Here is a 20014-nt window from a genome sequence, read left to right as displayed (position 1 = left end):
GTTACCACAGAAAGGCGGTGTAGAAGCAGCAGTTCATGGTGCGCGCTGCTTCATCGAGAATGCCGTCAAAAGCGACAAAGCCCAAGCCTTTTTGAAGCTGGATGTAAGAAATGCGTTTAATTCGCTTGACCGGAATAAAATCCTGGAAGCAACGGAAGAATTTCTGCCACAATATTACCGTTACGTCTGGCAGTGTTACGGCGCACCATCAGTCCTGCTGCATGGCGCCTACCGCATCTCTTCACAAGCAGGAATACAACAGGGCGATCCCAAAGGTCCGCTACTATACTGCCTTGCCACCATCAAACCGCACCGTCACCTGAAATCAAAATTCCGTGAGAGCTTTTTGGATGACGATGCACTGGGAGGCGACCCAGAAGACGTATACGATGACCTGTGTGCTTTGCGAGAAGCGCTGAAAAAGGCCGGGCTGCATCTGAATATCTCAAAATGCGAATTGGTAGTAATTGGAGGCTCCGAAATCGATCGCCGAAGAGTAACTGACGCATTCCTTCAATCGTTTCCTGATTTGCGGCTGCCACATCTGAATGAATTAAATTACCTCGGCGCACCACTCCACGATGACGCGGTAGCAGGCACCCTAGCTGCTGAAACCGAGAAGATTGCCCGGATGACTCAGCGTTTAACTCTGCTACCTGCCCACCACGCGTTGTACCTTTTGAAATGCAGCATGGGTCCAGTAAGAATGATCTACAGGTTGCGAACTGCACGGTGCTACCTGCAAGCAGAGTTGCTGCGACAGCTCGACAAATGATCATCGACTGTCTGTCCAGAATTACAAATGTGGATATCACCGACGCCATATGGATGCAAGCGGCACTTCCGGTCGCACATGGTGGTCTCGGAATCCGGAGCATTGAGAAGCTGGCCCTCCCGGACTTTTTGGCCTCGGCTTACTCAGTTGCTAAACTGACAAGTGAGTTAGTGGATTTCGACCCGGAAATTTACTGCCGCAGCGCCACAGAAGAGTGGCAACGAATGAGCAAAGCTGATCTCCCAGCCTTTGAAACCAGAAAACACCAGAAGATTTGGGGCGAACCGATCATTCGGGACACGGGGGAAACCCTACTGGTGACAGCCCAGTCGGACATGAGTTTAAAGCGTGCCTTTGCTTCCGCCGGTATTTAAACGGAACTGGAACCACCTGGTACTTGCCTCACCAATGGAAAGCGCCCAGACGGAGTGACCTTGGTTCCGTGGGAAAGAGGAAAAATGTTGACCTGGGACGCCACATGTGAGTGCACGGTAGCTTTGTCGCACATCGCGGCAACATCGAAGCATGCGGCGCGCGCAGAGCAGGATAAAGTGGCAAAGTATCGGGAACTCACCCGAGATTACCTGTTCCGTGCAGTTGGCGTCTAAACACTCGGACCACTCGGACCGGACGCCTCTCGTTTGGTCACCGAAGTCGGGAAGATGATACAACAGGAAACAGGCGAGGTACTGGCGACGGAGTTTCTGCGCCAACGGATCAGTATAGACATCCAACGCGGGAACGCGGCCTCAGTCATGGGAACAGCACCAGCATCGGCTAATTTAGACGAAATGTTCTGTGTGATTAGGCCGCCCATTTCTGTAATCGGCTGAGTTGTGTATTCAGTAAAAATCTTTCACTTTTATAGAAAATTTGTGACAAATACTGATGTACGCAACGACAGTAATAATAACTGTACTTACAAGTTACGTCTACATATCTTTATATGTCACGCATGTATGTGTAGTGCCAACAACAAACTTGATTACGGAAGAAGTTGTTAGCGAAAAACGATATGTAAAGACATTATACGAAGAGCACCGGGGACAAGTGTCAATAAATTTGTTAAATCGTTACGATTCTGAGCGCAATGCTGGTGACTATGGTATTTGTAAATACTGTCTTTACCTGAACTGCATATCCATCGTCCGCGTAGTGACATTTTGAGGAAAAAAAGGGAGTTTTCATAAAGTATTAGCTGTGTGACTGCGCTACATGTTTCGATCTGGCTTTATACAAGTGCATATTATATAGTGCTACTGTATAGTGTATATCAGCGAAACTTTCTATACGGAATTAACAGAAATCGGCAACAGTATCCGGTAGTCTGGTACCAGTTGTCACCGCAATGCCAGAAGCAGTCACTCAAAAGAATAAATAAGACCGCTGTTTGGAACTTGCCTTGTTTACACTACTTCCTTGTTGCTCGTGTCTGCTCTACAAAGTAACGATTTTAACGGAAGATACGTTATTATTATTTTGATGCGTGATCGACATCGTACGCTTTCGGAATGCATGGTTACTGGAGAAAAGTGTTATATAATTACCCACTAATCGATGATGGACGTATGAATTATCGTGACAACCACGTTGATCAAGCGCATCCGGTGCTAAACGCTCCGCACTTAATCATACTTGCTGTCACAGAAGCCAGCACACTAAACAAAACCCGGTTTCCTCGCATTATGAAAAGCCTGGGAGCGACTTTTATTGCACTATCACTACAAGGTAAATTGTATGCTTTGGAAAGATATCGAACCACGCAGCGCGTGATTCGATATCTTTCCAAAAAATTAAATTTACATTCAAAAATGTTTTCTGTGTTCAAAAATTGTATATCTGGTGCAAGTGAATTGGACAGGTGTTAAGAGGAGCCTTTGAAAGTCGATCGCCATACTACGCGTTTGTATGGTATTTTCACTTACCATACGCTCGCACTTAACCATACGCTAAGGTTAAGCGGAGCAGTTGCTCAAAGGCTTAAGCTGATGGCTGGATATCTTTTCTCAGAGTGGGCTGATTTTTGCAGTTGACATATCATTGAATTTGCAAACGAATTCTAAACAAAACGGCATTATTAGGTTCCTGACACATCAGCAGCACTTCTTGAAAACTCTTCCAACGGCTAAAATCAGCTTAATTCTTGACAATTAAACTGAGCAAAACTGTATAGTCCCAGATATTTGACGATGCAAAAAACACAGATCAAAGTTTCTGACTACTCAATACTAGTTTAGAGTCTACACCAAATTACCTACAATCTGAACCATATAGTCACGATATCAGGGAAAGATGAGGGAAGATATAGCCTTACGAAGTCAATCAGCTTAAGTCGGCAATTTCTCAGTTAAATTCACACTACTCAAAGCTTCCAATGCGATCGTCCAAACCTTGGAGCTAAATTTGTTATGCAGATACAAGGACACCTGGAAATATTATTATTTTTTAAAAACTTATATTAAAAAAATACATTTAAAAACATGTAAGGGCGGGACGCCCCGCCCTCCTGAGTAGCTATTCGCTGTTTCTGGGGATTTCCACCCCGCACATTGCTGCGCTGTTTTGACGGACCTGCAGCACAGTTGCACTGGCTGCAGGATCCTTCCTCATTAGTCTGGTGTTGCTGCGCCACGGTGCGCATTAGATTCGGCAATAAAGCCTCATCCGGGTTCACCGCTGTTCGCTGTCGAGGATACGCGTGGCGCCCATACGGCCCCGCGTTATAAACAAATTTAAATACGTAAATTTTATTGGTCAAATCAAACACAAGGCGCAATGTATCGAAACATAATAGATTAACACAAAAACGAGTTACAACAGGTAAATCTCTCATTTAATTTATCCGCTTCCCCAACGGTCCTGAGTATAGATGTCGCGTTTCCTCTTTGGATTACAAGCGACAATCGTTGTCGCAGAAATTCGTCTGAGCGAGACTCCCCGGTATGTAGTTGCAGTCTTTTGCCTAATTCTTTGACAATGGCAATTGCAGAGGGTCCCCATGGTTCCATCGTTTCAAAGACAATTGGTGCAAAAATTTAACGGCCGACCAGATAGGAATACAGTCTCGATTTCTTCTCTTCGGCTTGTACCGCTGCCGCTCCCGCACTGGTGGAGGTGGCTTTGAGATGAGAAATCGCCACCGTGTCTACACAAGTCACGTCCCAAGCCAGACACATGCCGCGCTTCCAGGCGAAAGTTGTGCAGCCGTCGGGACGACGATCCGACGTGCGGGATGTTCCCTGGGGTTCCAGTTTGGCAGGCACACCAGCTGACACCAGCCCACGGCAAACGATGTTGTTCAGGCCACCATGACGTGGATGTCTACCCGCAGAGAATGGGCATGACAACCCGTGATGTCCAAGGCCGTCCACAGGTCTATGGCATTTACTGCACTGGTGTGGCTCACAGATTTTTGCGCCCAAGCGAAGCCCGACGCTGATCTTCAGGGTGTCGTCGTCGAGTAAGTTTCCGATGTGGGCCGACGGCAGCGCGTTCAACCAGATGCCGGCCTCAGGTTTGGACTGGGCGAGTAGGCGGGCTTTGTTGACATCATCGTTCTGAAAAACGTTTAACAAAGCGGCTTATGATACATTACAAAGAGTCAAATCCCATGCTTTCTGCGACTTTCGGAAAGCAGATTCGGGGATTTCTGCTTGAACGGCCTTTACTTTCCATAGGTCTTGGGCTTCGGTACTAACAAGTGCTCCGCGTGTAGGGAGTAGCGCTGACACCAGGTTGAAAACGGAGTGAATCGAAGCCAAAAAGGCTAAGAGAGATAATTCCTCCGACCGGTGGATGCCAATACCTCCTCTACTGACGGGCAACGATGCTTGGCGCCAACACGGGTAGTCGTCGTGGTTCGTTCGAACATCTGATTGGTCCTGAAAACACATCCGCAGTGCCTCATCGAGTTGATAAAGCTGGTTGGGATATTTCCACGCGTTGCAGCAACGCAGCATATAGATTATTTTTGGGGCACCAAGACAATTCTTTAGGAGGAACAAGGCCTGATGATTTGGTAACAACTGCAGGCGCTCGCAAGCCGCAGTTAGTGCGGTGGCTTTTTCCTTGAGCACAGGAGCGATTGCGTCATCCAAAACGGGAGCACCTAGGAGGGACATGGTAGACTTCGATAGTACGCGCAAACTGGGATACCGCTCGACAAAGTGTTCGGTAACTGTCCGCTGAGACTCTTCGGATCCGCCGATGACGATTAGTTCGCACTTTGCCTCATTGACGTGCAGACCGACGGCTTGTGCATCGTGTACTAACTTTTCGAAGCTTTCGGCAACTGTCGCTGGTTTATCACCCAGGGTTCCGTCGTCAAGGAACCAAGCATTTAGCTCCGCTCGCAGGGCTGTGATAACAGGACGGAGAACGAGACTAAACAAAAGCGGGCCCAACGGATCTCCTTGTTGCACTCCAGATTCTGACGATAGCAAAAGGTCTTCTAAGAACAAAGAGGAGTGATGTCCATCGGCACTGCGTATAAAGTTGCTGTATTCAGGAAAGTGTTTATCCATGGCGGCTAAAACAGCTTCTCTGGATATCGTGTTGAACGCATTTTTGAAGTCAACTTTCAGGACAACTAAAGTATCATCAGCGGCAGACTCCATAAACTTTCGGGTGGCATGCACGATCGCTTCGGCACCGCCGCGCACATTCACTCCGAGCTGAAACGGCGACAAAATGGCGGCTGTTTGGTCCGATACACGTGCACAAATTATCTTGGCGGCCAGACGGCGAAGTGTGAGGCCGACCGCTATAGGACGGAGGCCTCCATCCTTTTTCCGCAATGCTATCAGCTTACCACCGAAGAACACATGGCGGATTTCTACTGGCACGTTACCGTCCACGACGAGGTTTAGTACCCCTGCCAAAGCTTCGCAGAAAGGGCCGGAAAGGTCGTCCAGTTTAGGTCCAACCATGTCGAAGAGGTGCTGCGGTCTTAATCCGTGCGGTCCGGCGCCCGATCCTCTGGGGAAACTGTGGACAGCAGCGAACACCTCCGCGCGAGTGACACGTGGGGCTGCGGGAGGGGGCGGGTCGAGGCGAGGTACAGCTGGAGGTGGGCTACAAGGGTGCTTTAGACGCAGCTCCAAAAGAACCTCTGCGGACGGCTTAAGAAGAGCGTCGGTGGACAAGATGACGTTCATCGCACCCGATATTGAGCCGTCGTCAATTCGTTGCCCGACTCTGCGGACGAGATCTTCGTCAGTGCGTCTCTTCCGATTGTGTGGTGGTGTAGTCGGGAGCTGCGCGGTATTGCTGTCATAGCTTCCGAGGTTCTTCTTTACCTCCGAAGCCAGAGAACCTCCTCGTCCTGATTTAGGCTTAGCAGGCAAGCGGAGTGCGGAGGGAGCGAAGGACAAGAGCTTCAGCCATGAGCCACTGCTGTTTGCTGTGGCAACCTGCACAAGCACTTGTTGCATGGAGCTTCTGGCAGCAGGTCTTGCTCCATGAGGGATGCGCCGCATTACACGCTCCTCTGAAGGCCGGAAAATGTTTGCCGCTGGCGGAGGCGTGGGTGCTGCTCCGGCAGAATTACCAGCAGAGGCGGGCACAGGCTGGTTTGATGTCACTGAGCCCGTGGAAGGGGACTGAACGACGCGGACAAGCTGCAGGTTCTGCGAGAGGTTCTTTGGGCAGCTTTGTTTATGTCTTCCCCATCCATGCAGAGGTTTTCCACAACCCGAGCACTTGTAGGGATGGGGAACTGTTGGTGGAGGCATCACTGGTTGTAAGCTGAAAAGCAGTGCAGGAAACCAGACAAGAGCTCTCCACTAACGTTGCACATTTCAACGAAGAAACGACTCACCCCGATTACTCGGGGCTCACAAATGTTAACCCCAAGTAATTTCGAAAGATGCCCAAATTAATCCAAGAACGAATCAATCCATCGAAGATGAGAATAATTGTAATATTTCAATATGAATAATTCAATGAAAAATCATATGCATGCAGGTCAGGTCAGCCGGATAATTGGTCAGGTCAACCGGATAAAACTTGGATTCTTTGAGGACTAATACAACCAGGAGGCCAGACACATCACGGAGCATTTCCAGCTACTTTCCTTGCAGTCGGCCGGACACAGGAAAAATTAACACAAAAACGTTTTACTCGAAATCATAGAAATATGATATGCATCATAGAAATCATGGAAATCATAGAAATTTAAATTACATTGTTTATAGCCAATTAATAAATTTTTTAAAAACTTTCTGTGTGACCTTCGCTTGGCTTCGGTGAACAACGTATTGTAGCTGTCAAATGCAAAACAGAGCGTGCCTTTTCAGACAAATTATGGAGGAAATCGAATATTACGAAAACGAAACGGAAACGACGACCTTCGCTGAAACGGCAGGATGCGGAAAGGACATGACGATTCTGCTTCTGGGTGAATCAGGCGTGGGCAAATCAACATTTATCAACGCTTTCGCCAACTATATCTGTCATGAAGGACTGAAAGAAGCGAAAAAAAACGTTATCTGTCTGATATCCTCCTAGTTCACGCATTATGACCCGGACACGTTCCGGACCACATCGGTGACGTTAGGCAATCCGGACAAGAACGAGAAAAGTGATAACGTATCTGGTACACAGTCGGCCAAGTGCTACACCTTCGAGACCGGTGATGGAACGGTGCGGCTGATCGACACACCCGGCATTGGCGACTGCGCTGGCGTGCAGACCGACGGCACCAACATGCGCAATCTCCTGACGTTCCTATCACAGTACAAAGAGATCAACGCCATCTGTACAGTGTATCCTGCTGAAGCCCAACAACGCACGCGTCTCCGTCGTCTTCCAGTACTGCATTTTTGAGCTGCTGAAGAACTTAAACAAGAGCGCCAGTAAGAACATCCTGTTTCTCTTCACCAACTCGCGGAATACTTTCTATGCGCCCGGCGACACGGCACCCACACTGATCAAGATTCTGGACACCATCAAAAGCCGACCGCCCCATGTGGCCATTCCGTTTGGCGCGCAAAATGTCTACTGTTTCGACAACGAAACCTTCCGCTTCCTGGTGGCCACAGCGCCCAACAACGTCCAGTTCTCTCCGGACAACGAACGGGACTACGGAGCGAGTTGGGATCTCGGGGTGGCCACGTGCCAGAAAATGATGCAGTACATCCGCTCCTTGCCACCCCATAAAGTGGAGGACACGATCTCCGTCAACAACGCCCGCACTTCCATCCAGGTATAGATTACAGTTCCTAAACACCAAGCGCTGTTTCTGTTAAAGAATTGTCTAGGAGTACCGAAAATCGTCCACATTCTCCGCACCTCCCTCGCATGGATGTTTCCTCGAGAGTTGTACAGACTGGACCAGGTTTTCCGCGACGCGGTCGAATCCATCACCAATGTGCGGATGGATCACCCGACGTGGCTACAAGCATCACTGCCCGTTCGTCTGGGTGGTTTGGGGATCAGACGCACCGAGAAGCTAGCTTCCCCCGCCTATTTGGCATCGGCTTCTTCGTTGCATCCGCTGATCTCCAAATTGTGCCCTACGTTGCCCGCCACGGATATAACCACTGCTACACTAGCATGGAAATTGTTAGCGGATACGGACGAACTTCCTAGTGAGGCGTTCAGGCATGTCCAGAAAGCGTGGGATACACCGGCAATACTACATGCGTTTTCCAGTTTGACTGAATTACGGACTACAAAAGAAGAAGTCGCACACTTGAAGGCGGTGTCAGTGCCTGAATCCGGTGTATGGATTTATGCTTTGCCTGCAGCATGTCTCGGAAACTTATTGGACAACAACTCCTTCCGTATAAGTGTAGCGCTACGTCTGGGAGCACCAATAGTCACTCCCCACGTGTGTGTTTGTGGCGGACAAGTCGATGAATTGGGCCGGCACGGGCTCCGTTGTAAGCGGTAAGCCGGAAGGCTGCCACGGCATGATGGCATCAGCGCGGAATTCACCCGCGGACTGAAGACTGCCGGTTTTCCAGCGAAAATGGAACCAAAAGGTCTCTCAGTGAAAGATCGCAAGAGGCCGGACGTGATCACTCTTATACCCTGGGAGCGCGGTAAACCGCTTGCTATTGACGTGACCTGCGTTGACACACTCGCTGCTTCGTATATCGACCGCACCTTTCTGAACGTTGGAGCCGCTGCCGAGCTGGCGGAACGGGCCAAACTGATCAAACACGCCTGGCTTTTACCAAGATACAACCTCACAGCGGCAGCGATTGAAATTTACGGACCATGGGGGGATGGTACGAAAATGCTCGTTGACAAGGTTGGAAACGGGATAGCAACCGCCACAGGCCAGAAGCGGGCGAAAGAGTTTTTTAAGCAGCGGCTATCTGTTCAAATTCAACGAGGAAATGCTATATGTGTGATGGGTACAATCCCCGATCAGGATAGCATTGAGGAAGTGTTTTTCTTATGAATTTGTGTTGTTTTGAGTACTTAGTTAGTACTTACGAGTGATACTTATTAAAGGTGACTGCCGAGATTACAGTTCAAACTGGATTTTCTTAGGTTTTGCATTTTAGTCTTCATTTCATAAATGTTTTCCAAATCAAATGGTGCTCGTTGTACTTTTAACGATTTAAAAATTGCAAAGACATATTATTCACAGTTACGAGTACATGGGTGGTAATTCATTTGAAAAAAAGAAAATTCAGTTAAATCAATTTGATAACCGAAAACGATTCAAACTCTGTAATAAAAAGCCAGAACACTGGAAAACATGAAGTAAATAACCGTAATAGCCTAAACAATAAAACATTTCTATGCATAACTTGGCGTTTTTCATCTGACCTGTTTCAAAACCAATTCATAACTGCTTCAACTTCTTGCGTGTTCCAGGCGTTGACGCAGCCGCTGGCCGAGATCAGTATGCAGATCGGAGAGAACGTCCGTCTCTGTGAGATACAACGTAAACGCGTCAAGGAATTCCAGGGCAATATTGAACAGCTGCGGAAAGAGCTGTTTACGCCGGCTGTCGACATTATCACCACGCCGTTAGAGCATCCGCGCACAGTGTGCGGTCACGCAGACTGCTGCGAGACCGTCAGCGTCAACGGGTTGAAGAAAGCGCATTAGAAGTCCATCTGTCACGATCGCTGCTTCCTGGATAACGACGACGCTAATTTTGTCGGCAATACGGGCTTGCTGGACTGCAATGCCTTCAATAAGTACGTTAAGGTGGGAGAAACCCGGCGCTTTCGACCGGATAACATGCATCCCGACCAGGATGTGGAGGTAGGAGAGGATGGCCTGGTGGAGGGATACAGTTGCAATCGGGAGAAATCCGAGAACTGTTTCAAGTGTGGGCATTCCTATCAGGTGCACCTGCATATTAAGAGCGTCACCGAGCGCCGCAACATCAAGGTACGCGATGAAGCCAAACGGGTCCAGATTGATTCCGATGAGGAGAAAAAGAAGGCCCAGAAAGCCATGGTCCGCGAGCTGGAAGGGACCATTGCGCAGTGGAAGAAGGAGAGCGACGAGATCAATCGCTGCTTGTCGATCTTCGCCTGCTTTCTCAGCCACAACGCTCTGACACCGTTTAATGACGCGTACGAAGACTATCTCTTGTATCTGATTAAAAACCAGAAGGAGAGTCCAAATGCTGAGGTGCGCGCCAATGCGGTGCAGTTGGAACAGTCACTGCAGCACTATCGCCACGAAAAGGAGACCTTTGCCAAGGCGTATGCCCAGCGCAAGAGTGGTGCGGATATTTCCGCTAAAGCGGTGACACAGGCGATTGAGAGTCTGTTCAAACTGGAGAAGAGCGGTCCCAAGATTAAGAACTTCCTGGAGCTGATGAAGGAAGTCAGGAAGGCCGCGCATGTGGAGCACGCGGAGGTGCAGGTGGAGACCAGTCGCGGTGGCATCCGCAGCCGATTGAAGAAATGGATTCTTGGAAAAGATTAAAGGGTGACTCACTACAGACTACACGGTGCTTGATTTGCTACCATGATTTTGCGGGTGTCGCGCCTTTTGTTTGGCTGCCATCAAACCCAGTTATTACTAGTAATGCTTTAAATAATTTTTCTTCTTTCATTCGACGTTCGGTATGGTCCTTCTTTTAACCTGTTGTGTGCGTTTTCTTATGGGTTCCGTCCGCTTTCGCTTGCTGCCTCCGCCAGAGCACCATTTGTGTTTTCCTCGTTTTTTTGTTCCTGTGAGTTTCTGTGTATTCTCCTTTCTGCTGCTTTCTTCCTGCTGTTATTTTCCACGGCGGATGTGTTCGGCATTAAAAAAATTCGGCCACAATAAACTGTCAACATCTGCCGAACAGGTAAATGGAAGGTTTGAACAAAGGTTTGAACAGGTTTGAACAAATCCCGACCTGTCGTTGTTATTAGAACAGCGTATGCTTTACGTAAAAATAATAAATATGTAACTCTTTTTTGACAAAAAGTTGTGCAGTTGTGGCTAAGCACGCCAGAAGCCGTGCCCCTTCAAACATCTTCCAGAACGGATTCGAATTGCTATGGGAAGCCTGTCAATTGGTTATTCGGCTAAAAAGCTTGGATTAAAAACAATGCATGCTGAAATGCAAGCATCTCTAAACAGTGTACAGCTGTAGTGCAAACTGCAAAATACTCGCTTCCAGGCTCGTTAACGAGCAAAAGCCGGGTTTCGTTTAGTCGACTGGCCTAGTGACAGCTCGTGTGATTAAGTGCGGAACGTTTAGCACCGGATGCGAGAGAAAAACGTGGTGATCACGAGAATGCATACGTCGATCATCGACTAATGCCACAATTATACAGCACTTTCTCCGCTAACACTGCCATCCGAAGGCGTACAAAATCGATCATCGATCATGTTAATGGTGTGTCTTCCGTTGAAAGCGTTACGTCGCTTAGCAGACACGAGCAATAAGGAAGTGCGGCGAACGATTAAATTTCCGAACATCGGCCTCAATTAATGTTAATTTATGTTAATTTATGTTAATTAATGTTAACTGTTTCTTGGATTGCGGCATTCTATTACGCTGGTGCTGGAAACTTTTGACTAATTTCTGATACCGACACATTATATAAAGCTACTCGAGTAGATGTAAACAGGTAACGTAGCGACGTAAGTGATTTTCTCGTTGTTTTCATAAACGTCAGTTTTCCTTATCAATAATGCCTCTACGCGGACGATGCATATGCGTAACAGGTAAAGATTCATTCAGTATTGCACTTAAAATTGTAATATGCGTACAGTGGTATAAAAGCTTGTTCCACGAACCTTTTTCATAATTTTACAAGTACTACTTCAATTTCTTGTATATATATTTTCAATAAAGTATAGAAGTATATTTTTTTGTAAACCGCTTTTCACTTTTGTCATGATAACATCGATATTGACACACCCAAACTTGTTTGAGTAATACAGATGGCTACACAATTTGAAAACTGTAGCTTACTTACCGGCAATGTACATAGTTGGAAGCGTTTTCCTTACGCGGAGTTTTACTGCAAATTCATACGTTTTTCTTCAGTGAGCCTGTCGATGTTCCTGGTTATCGTACGAGCCATACAGAATGCACCTAGTTCCGACCAGAAACCGGCGCCATCTCCAGCTTCCATCCCACCTTTTTCAACAGTCAACAAGTAACGCCTGTCCCTGGAAATAAAGGAAAGAAAACGGGATGCGGAGTACCCAACATGGTGAAAACCGTGCCCATTACGGAGCCGGAACGGGTATGTACGATAACATCATTCCCTTAGAATCTTCTACAACATGCCAACTGTTCATTTCGCTAAGAGCATTCCATATTTGCTGTACAGTTTGCTGGCCACTGGTACAAACATCGCCACTCTGGCCTAAAAACTTTGAACCAGTTTGTGGATCACATTCCGCTGAACCGCACCGGATTGGCGTTTACGAACATTCCGGCCACCGGGATGCTCCTGCACATTTCACAGTACAACAGTGTTAATGATACGGACTGTGTGTATCGGTTGTTTCTCGGCTTATTCGGACACAACGGACAGTGTCCGGGCAAAGCGCTATCTTCGGTAGATTCCGACATACCTGGTACGTTATAATGCTAAGCAATCTGGATTAGGTATTTCACAAATATCTGCATTGATTTAAAAACAAACCAGTTAGTTGAAACTAAACACTTTCGAATTAACGTTTAAATTTGAACAATTTTAAGCAATATTACGCGAATGCATTTTTTGTTATAGTGATGACCTTTGCCCAATATAGAACTGATTTGAATTTCTGTTTAGTGACGAATAATATCAACATGTTGTACGTGGATTATGACCGGGTGACCATCGCCTATATCTGTCGCTCCACCAACTACAAAACCGGCTTTTGTGACCACCCGGTCTTCCACGTATTGACCCGTGCTCGACCGGATAAGATGCCCGCCAAAGAACTGAAGGCCATCGACGACCTTGTGGACCAGACGCTGGCGCCCTACTGCCTTACTGCCGCTGACGTCGACCCGCAGATGTACTCCGACGCGAGACCCTTCTGCAAACCGGCTGATCTCGGGGATACGTGCGCCTTTCGCGCCATGACGGCGCTGACCGAGGACATCAATAACTCCACACAGTATCAGTACAAGGAAATTAAGCCGTAGTCGTTCGAACACCTGGGTTCGGCAACCGATCACGATTGTTACTCTCACGGTCAGTCTTGGAATATGGGAAAGGAATTCTCTGGACATTTTAATGTTTTTGTTTGTTGAGTATTGCTTTGCAGTTTGTGGTTTCAATTTTTTGTACAGTCGACAATTACAGAGGACGAACAGTACGTGAATGTTGTATTCTGGTACCGTTATTGTGATTTGTTAGTTGTGGCATTTTGTGATGCGTTATATGTGTATACGAAATAATAATCATGCAAATTCGTTCGATATTCGCAGCTTTTGAATTTTCGCACTTGTTCAGTCTCACAGAGTTTACTGTATATCTGTTTTTTTTTCAATAACCATTACCTTTTAAATTTTTCAAAAATGGTTGAAAATTGAAAGTAAGATGCAGGTGTCGGCATAGCATACCACGGAAGAATAGCGCAAAATTTTAATTTGCGCGCTGTGCGCATCTAATGCTTGGGATATCGCTTAGATTAAAGTTTTGGAGAACAAGGTAGTTTGGAGACAGTCGTAAAGAATCTCACATGAATCCACATGACGTCATACCAAAGCGACTGTCTCAATGGAAACTTTCATTACTCATGCTTGTACTCGCTACAATGCAACAGTCGCTTTCGTAACGTCCCAGTGAGTCTCCCTGTCACTGGCGGCTGATGTTAGTGAGTGCGAGCTGCGAAACAATCGTCCTGATTTGAAATGTTCAGTCCCCCCTTCACGTATCAAACGAACGCAACTCGAAGCCTCCACGCTTCGTGGAACACAATGCGGAATGACATACTAAACACCATCAAAACAGCTATTCTTCCGTAAACTACAGACTATATTTTTTAGTATGGGGATCCATATTTTTTAGCTTGAGTTTGAGTCTGCTTGACTATGGAACATTTGCAAGCCTACATAAAATGGTTGTGGCAGAAATGCACAGTACAGATATGTGGAAACCTTTATATAATGTGGCCTGGAGACATTAGAGTGTACGAATGACAGTCAGGTAATACTAGAGTTCAATCTTGATGAACTGTTTTTGGCTTTCTAGAACTTTATGTGTATATTTATATTTTTTCCTATAGTACAAAAATACTGCTAAATCTTACTATTTACTTACTATTTACAATTGCTGCTGAATATTATCATATAATTTTTATTTGTTTGATGCAACTCACAACGCTGAAGATTTACTGAATCCTAGAGCCTAGAGACTGGAGTATGCTAATGTCACATGTGGTACATAATTACATTCAAAGTGCTGCTGATGTGTTTCCCCATTGCCGTTGCTCTAGGAGTGCGAGAGGAATGAATGAACATTCCTCTCTCATGTTCATTCATTCATTCCTCTCGCACTCCTAGAGCAACGGCAATGGTTTCCCCTTGCATAAATCGCTACTTCCTTACGCGTATGTACTGTCATTGCCGTTGCTCCAGGTGTCCGAGAGGAATGGAATGAACAGGAATGTTCATTCATTCCTCTTGCACACCTACTCTAGAGCAACGGCAATGGTACTGTACGGTAATATTCTAATACTTTATGTAATGGTAGGCAACAGTTGCATACTTCTTATAACGTTAGTTTTAGACCAAATTTTCTCTGTGATTTAGACCAAATTTTCTCTGTGATTAGGCCGCCGCTGTCGATTGATGCTTAATGAGTGATAGTTTCCGAAGCTTTTGTTCAAAGTACTCGTGTTGTAATTTGTAATAGTGAAAATTGCAAAGCACTGTAAAACAGTCATACACACCGCAAAAAAAAAAACGTTAGTTATAAAAATCTTTATAATCTTTATTCTTTCCTTATAAACCAACTTACTGGCAGATACCATATCAACTATAAATAACTTCAGTTACTGCATTACACATAATTATGTAAGTATCGTCACTCGTCAGTACCTAGGGCCAACAAAGCATCGCTCGACAAGCATAAAAACTGCAGGGACAATTCACATGTTTCATTGGCAGGCCAACAACTTTTGCAGGTTGCTGACATTTTGTCAACTTAAAGTCGGTTAGGCGGTTAGTCATGCATGCAATGTTATAATTAAATTTTTCTCATTACATACACATACGATGATTTCCAGCGTAGATGGAAAACGGCCGTTATCAGGTTCTCCCGGATGTAGCTAGTTAAGATAATAAAAATATTTTATACTAGGTCGTCACATTCGCTTGAGCAGATGTCTATTGTTTCTACAGTAATTATGGTGGCGCCAGCTTTAAGCAAACAATTTGTTTTGAATGCGCTGACCTAGATGCCCGCGCGGAAAGAGATAGCGGCATGTGACACTTCTCTGTTATAAACCGTGTGGAATGTAACAATAAATACCTCATATCCCTACTCATTCCACATACAGCCTCATACTCATTCCACATTTGACGGACTTAGTCGGACTACCCTCGTATGGTTCTCGTATTTTAATCATCTTTGCTTTACGTATCCCGCAATCGTTTCGTGTGCATTGTGCAAGGCTTCGCACTATTACAAGGTGCCACGAATATGGCCGTCCAAACAGCAGCACAACCGAATTTGGCCGTCCAAACAACAGCACAACCGAATATGGCCGTCCAAACAGCAGCACAACCGAATTTGGCCGTCCAAACAACAGCACAACCGAATATGGCCGTCCAAACAGAAGCACCGCCCGAGTCAGAGTCGCCTTTAAAGGTTACTTTACGTTGCAAATGTTTTGATTTTCAACATTTTAGACTAAATTAGCGATTAAATTTATTATGGTAGAGACTAATAACGCAATAAACGATGATAATCGTAAAACAATATTGCCCTTAACCGAGCGTAGAATTCAGAGGGTTTACTTGAATAGAGGCTACAATGCTAACTTTTCTGCATAATTTAAAGGTAACTTTAATTTACATACTACTAACTCTGTGCATAATTTTAAGTAATTTAAAGCAGAACAGAATACTTTTTTCCAGAATACGTTTAGTCGTGCTGTGAACTGGAAATCTGCGGAAGCAAGCTGATAGTCGTGTGACAGTATAAGGCATATGCTGTGTTCACATAAACATAATTATTATTCGTATTACACTGATATACATATTACGTGCATTGGCTGTTGCCGGATAAAAAGGAACATGAATTTTTTTAACAATGACGTATGGGTCATTATTTCAATAAACTGGCTTCGCTAACAATTGAATCAGCGCTCAGTCGATCTAGCCAAAATTAACTGATTTGGTAATATTCTTACCGCAGTAGTCTATTAACGTTACACAGTATTAATATTGAAACGAGGCCGTCGTTTTCAACGGCTCCGTGGAATCTGACCGCAGAGAGGACGATTATCTGTAATTATCTGAAATATTATTAATGATTAAGTAGAGTACCTAAATTATCTACGATCAACGGTTTTTTAACATTTTAGGAGAGCTGCGCATCAAAGTGAACGGTAGTCTTGTTGCACTGCGAATTAGAAGAAACGACGCTATAGGAAAAACGATCTCGCTTGCAACCCATGGTGCCGCCGCTGGATTCAATATTTGGACACTGAAGAAGAACGCCAGCCGTAACGCGTGAATAGAAGCTGGAGTAATGGCGGCTTTAAACATTGGAATGGCGATTTTAAATGTAACTTTGTACTGCATTTCGAGCCAAGATATAGAAGATTTGGAAAAAGAGTACAAGAAGATTTTGGAGCTAAAAGAAAAAGGACTAAAGCTCCAGAAAGAAATCGACCTCGCAGGCGAAAATATAATGCAGTACACAGAAGCCCGCGCAAGCGGCATAGACATCAGCCGATACCTGTAGCATCGACAATTTGCCAGGTCATTGGTCTAAAGGCGCCGTGTATCCGCCGTCATGATACTTCATACTAAGTACTTTAATGCGCTTTTGTTAGGACATAGCAGGTCAAAGTTTTAAGGCATACGTGGGTAACGGTTCTCCAGTCGACCGGAGAGCGAGATAATGACATAATGATATTTGACGATTTTATTGTCCACTGTCTTAACCTATTTTCGAACTATTATCATGCGATCGGTGATACGAAGTCAATTTAAAATAATGTCAATTGTAGTATTACGATAACCAGCGTGAAGAACTTCTGAGTACTTATCAAATTTTTACCTTTTTGGTTTTACTTAATTCGATTTTTCTGTTGCAGTTGGTAGATGGGAATATGCGCGTTTTACGTCTTAATTGTTTAATGCTGTATTGCCCAGTGTTGTTAACGCTTACTGAAGTATCTACAGCGTACTGGTTACGAATAACTAGCTAGCTACCGATAAAACGTATTCTTGCTGGAATCAAAAACCCAACGTTAAACGGCCACCGAAGCTAAGGCTCTGCGCACCTTTGTCGGCTGCCTATTACTTTCGGTGTCGCACCCGAATAACATTAGCCGATTTCTGCTTGAATTAACTGTTAGCATAAGTTGCTTCGCGTAAGTGTTGTATGATCTGTTATGGTAACGGTAAATCTTTGACGATAGTAAACGTTAAGCTAACGGTAAATGGCTACCGTAGCGGTAAAATGTTATGTCATAGTATCCTTTAACGGTATCCTGAGCCTATTACATTAGCTAGAATTCGGAAACGGAAGGTTAGTGCAGTAACTGTAATCGGTTCAGCAATTGCTACCGTAGCGATGATCTGCTAGCATAATTGTAGTTTTTAATGGCAGAAGTCTACAGATCTTTATAGTAACGGTAGACGTGTTGCGTGTTAGCGTGAATTTACGGTAACTTTGGATTTTCACGGTAGCGATGACTGAGACCGTGATTCATTACGCTGACGAAGCCCGTAACGGTTAACAGAACTCGTTACAGGAACCTAAGTCAGCTACAAAAAAATAAAAAATTAACACATGCACTGATAATCGGTACGGTAACGGTTCATTAGGGCAACAGTGTACCGCTAATGGCGTTAAGTCTGAAGATGACATTATGTTCTGTGATTGGTTGCAGTAGAACAAACATTCTCGTTAAACTTCAACTAAAATGCTAAAGGTAACCCGCCTGACTGTGAGATGGCGGATAATGCTATGTTCCAACTTACAGCGCTAACGTAAACACTGAAAAGCAAAAAGTATGGTTTCCTTGTGGAGGCAGATAAACCTGGAAAATAAGCGCCTTAGAATCGCAGTTGTGTAGTTTAAGAACTTGAAAGTCACTAAAGGTCACGCGACGCCCTTAAGTTCCGGGTCGCCATGTCTTAGAACCGCAGTTTCCGGGTGTCGGGAACCCAAAGGCCACAGCGATTACTAAAGGTCACCCGGCGACCTAAAGGTCAGGGTCGCCGTGTCTTAAAACCGCAGTTTCGGGCTGTCGGGAACCTGAAGGTCAAGGTCGCCGTGTCTTAAGAAGCTCAAGTGCCTATGTTAATTAACATAATTAGCATAATAAATTTTAGTAACATTTTGTCACTTCAAACTGTGCGTGTCTTCGGTCTGTCCAGAAGGCGAAGGTTACTGAAAATTCACGGGATGCAAAAAACGCCAGTACAGAATCAGTTTGTGCTGTGGCTAAACGTTTTGCTTCAAAACGATTAACCTAAACTTAAGCATCTTACTGATAGTCCTGTACTGATTGGTGTTTGTCCGCACTTTTTTGTGCCCGCAATTGTGAGGTTTCGCGTCGATAGCAAAGTAATCAAACGTCTCAGTCACGCGTTTTACTTTCCGTTTTAGTTCCTCCCGCCAGAAATTTTGCGAACATTAGTTTTTTATGACCTCTTGATACTGTGAATGAATTTTCTTGCAGCAACGGCAAAAAATTAAACTCAGTATTATAGTATGATTAACGGGAGGTTTCCAGCGATTCGGTCATTTTGCGGCAACTGATATCACGCGGTCAGGATACGATTTTGAGTGATATGAATGTAAAGATGTATCAGAAGAATGATTATACTATACTACTACGTTGGCAGAAAAATTATTTTACTTTCAATCAATCAGTTATAAGGTTTTAAAGTCAAAAATTTTAGGCTAAATTTCACTAAGCGCTGTTTGGTAAAAAAATAATCTAGAAACGCTATCTTGCGCAGAAACATTGTAAAAGCTTATCACACACAGGAAATTTGAATATCGTTTCATTTGAAAATGTAAAATATTCAAAACTGATTTTGGGGGGTTGGGGCAGTACTGCCCCTGAACGTTTACAGTTATAACTCTCGTAGTTTTCATGGTATCGAAAATCGGTGTGTGTGAAGGTCTAAAGACAGAGCTCGATTTAATGACATTTTCCACTCAGTTTTTTGGTAACGCGTTGATTTGTTATGCAGTTAAGTTCAATTTCTCACAATGCGCATTCAAAGTTTACGGTGTTTTGTTGCGCTATGTTCGGTACAGAGAATGTTCAGCTGGACCGCTGAGTAAAACAAATGAAAGGCAGATGAGTTAGAGACGGCGAGCGACTGCGTGCCGCATGATAAGGCAAAGGCCGTTGGTCAAACAAGCTATCACACCGTCGTGTCACTAATTGCTTCGACTCGGCATTTCTTTGATGAAGCTGATTACTCTGCTTGCTTACACAATGGCTTCCAATGAGAATCACTTTCTTCGCTGCTGACCATAAAAGATCGGATGTGATAACCCGGATTGTCTTAATGCAGCGCTAGCCGCTTTGTCTCTGTTGAACAGCGCTTTCTCCTTCGACACCCTTGACGGAAAGTTGTTTTTTAAACTGAGCAAATTTTTTTCTTGAATGATAATGCCC

At 45.1% G+C, this 20014-nt stretch overlaps 1 protein-coding gene and 1 pseudogene across 1 annotated transcript; both read left to right on the top strand.

Moving 5' to 3' along the window:
- The first annotated feature begins 7078 nt into the window (after window positions 1–7078).
- LOC129598442 (uncharacterized) lies at window positions 7079–10678 on the top strand (annotated as a pseudogene).
- Window positions 10679–11777: 1099 nt separating this feature from the next.
- LOC129598436 (uncharacterized) lies at window positions 11778–13607 on the top strand. The gene is made up of 4 exons (XM_055496337.1): window positions 11778–11914; window positions 12240–12441; window positions 12529–12778; window positions 12979–13607. Exons 2-4 carry the CDS (start codon window positions 12406–12408, stop codon window positions 13335–13337), a joined length of 645 nt encoding a protein of 214 aa, XP_055352312.1. The 5' UTR covers window positions 11778–11914; window positions 12240–12405; the 3' UTR covers window positions 13338–13607.
- Window positions 13608–20014: the final 6407 nt, after the last annotated feature.

The sequence above is a fragment of the Paramacrobiotus metropolitanus genome, unplaced genomic scaffold, assembly GCF_019649055.1.
Source record: "Paramacrobiotus metropolitanus isolate TYO unplaced genomic scaffold, Prichtersi_v1.0 Parri_scaffold0000122, whole genome shotgun sequence".
NCBI classification, from domain to species: domain Eukaryota; kingdom Metazoa; phylum Tardigrada; class Eutardigrada; order Parachela; family Macrobiotidae; genus Paramacrobiotus; species Paramacrobiotus metropolitanus.
This window is presented reverse-complemented; position numbering and strand designations above follow the sequence as displayed.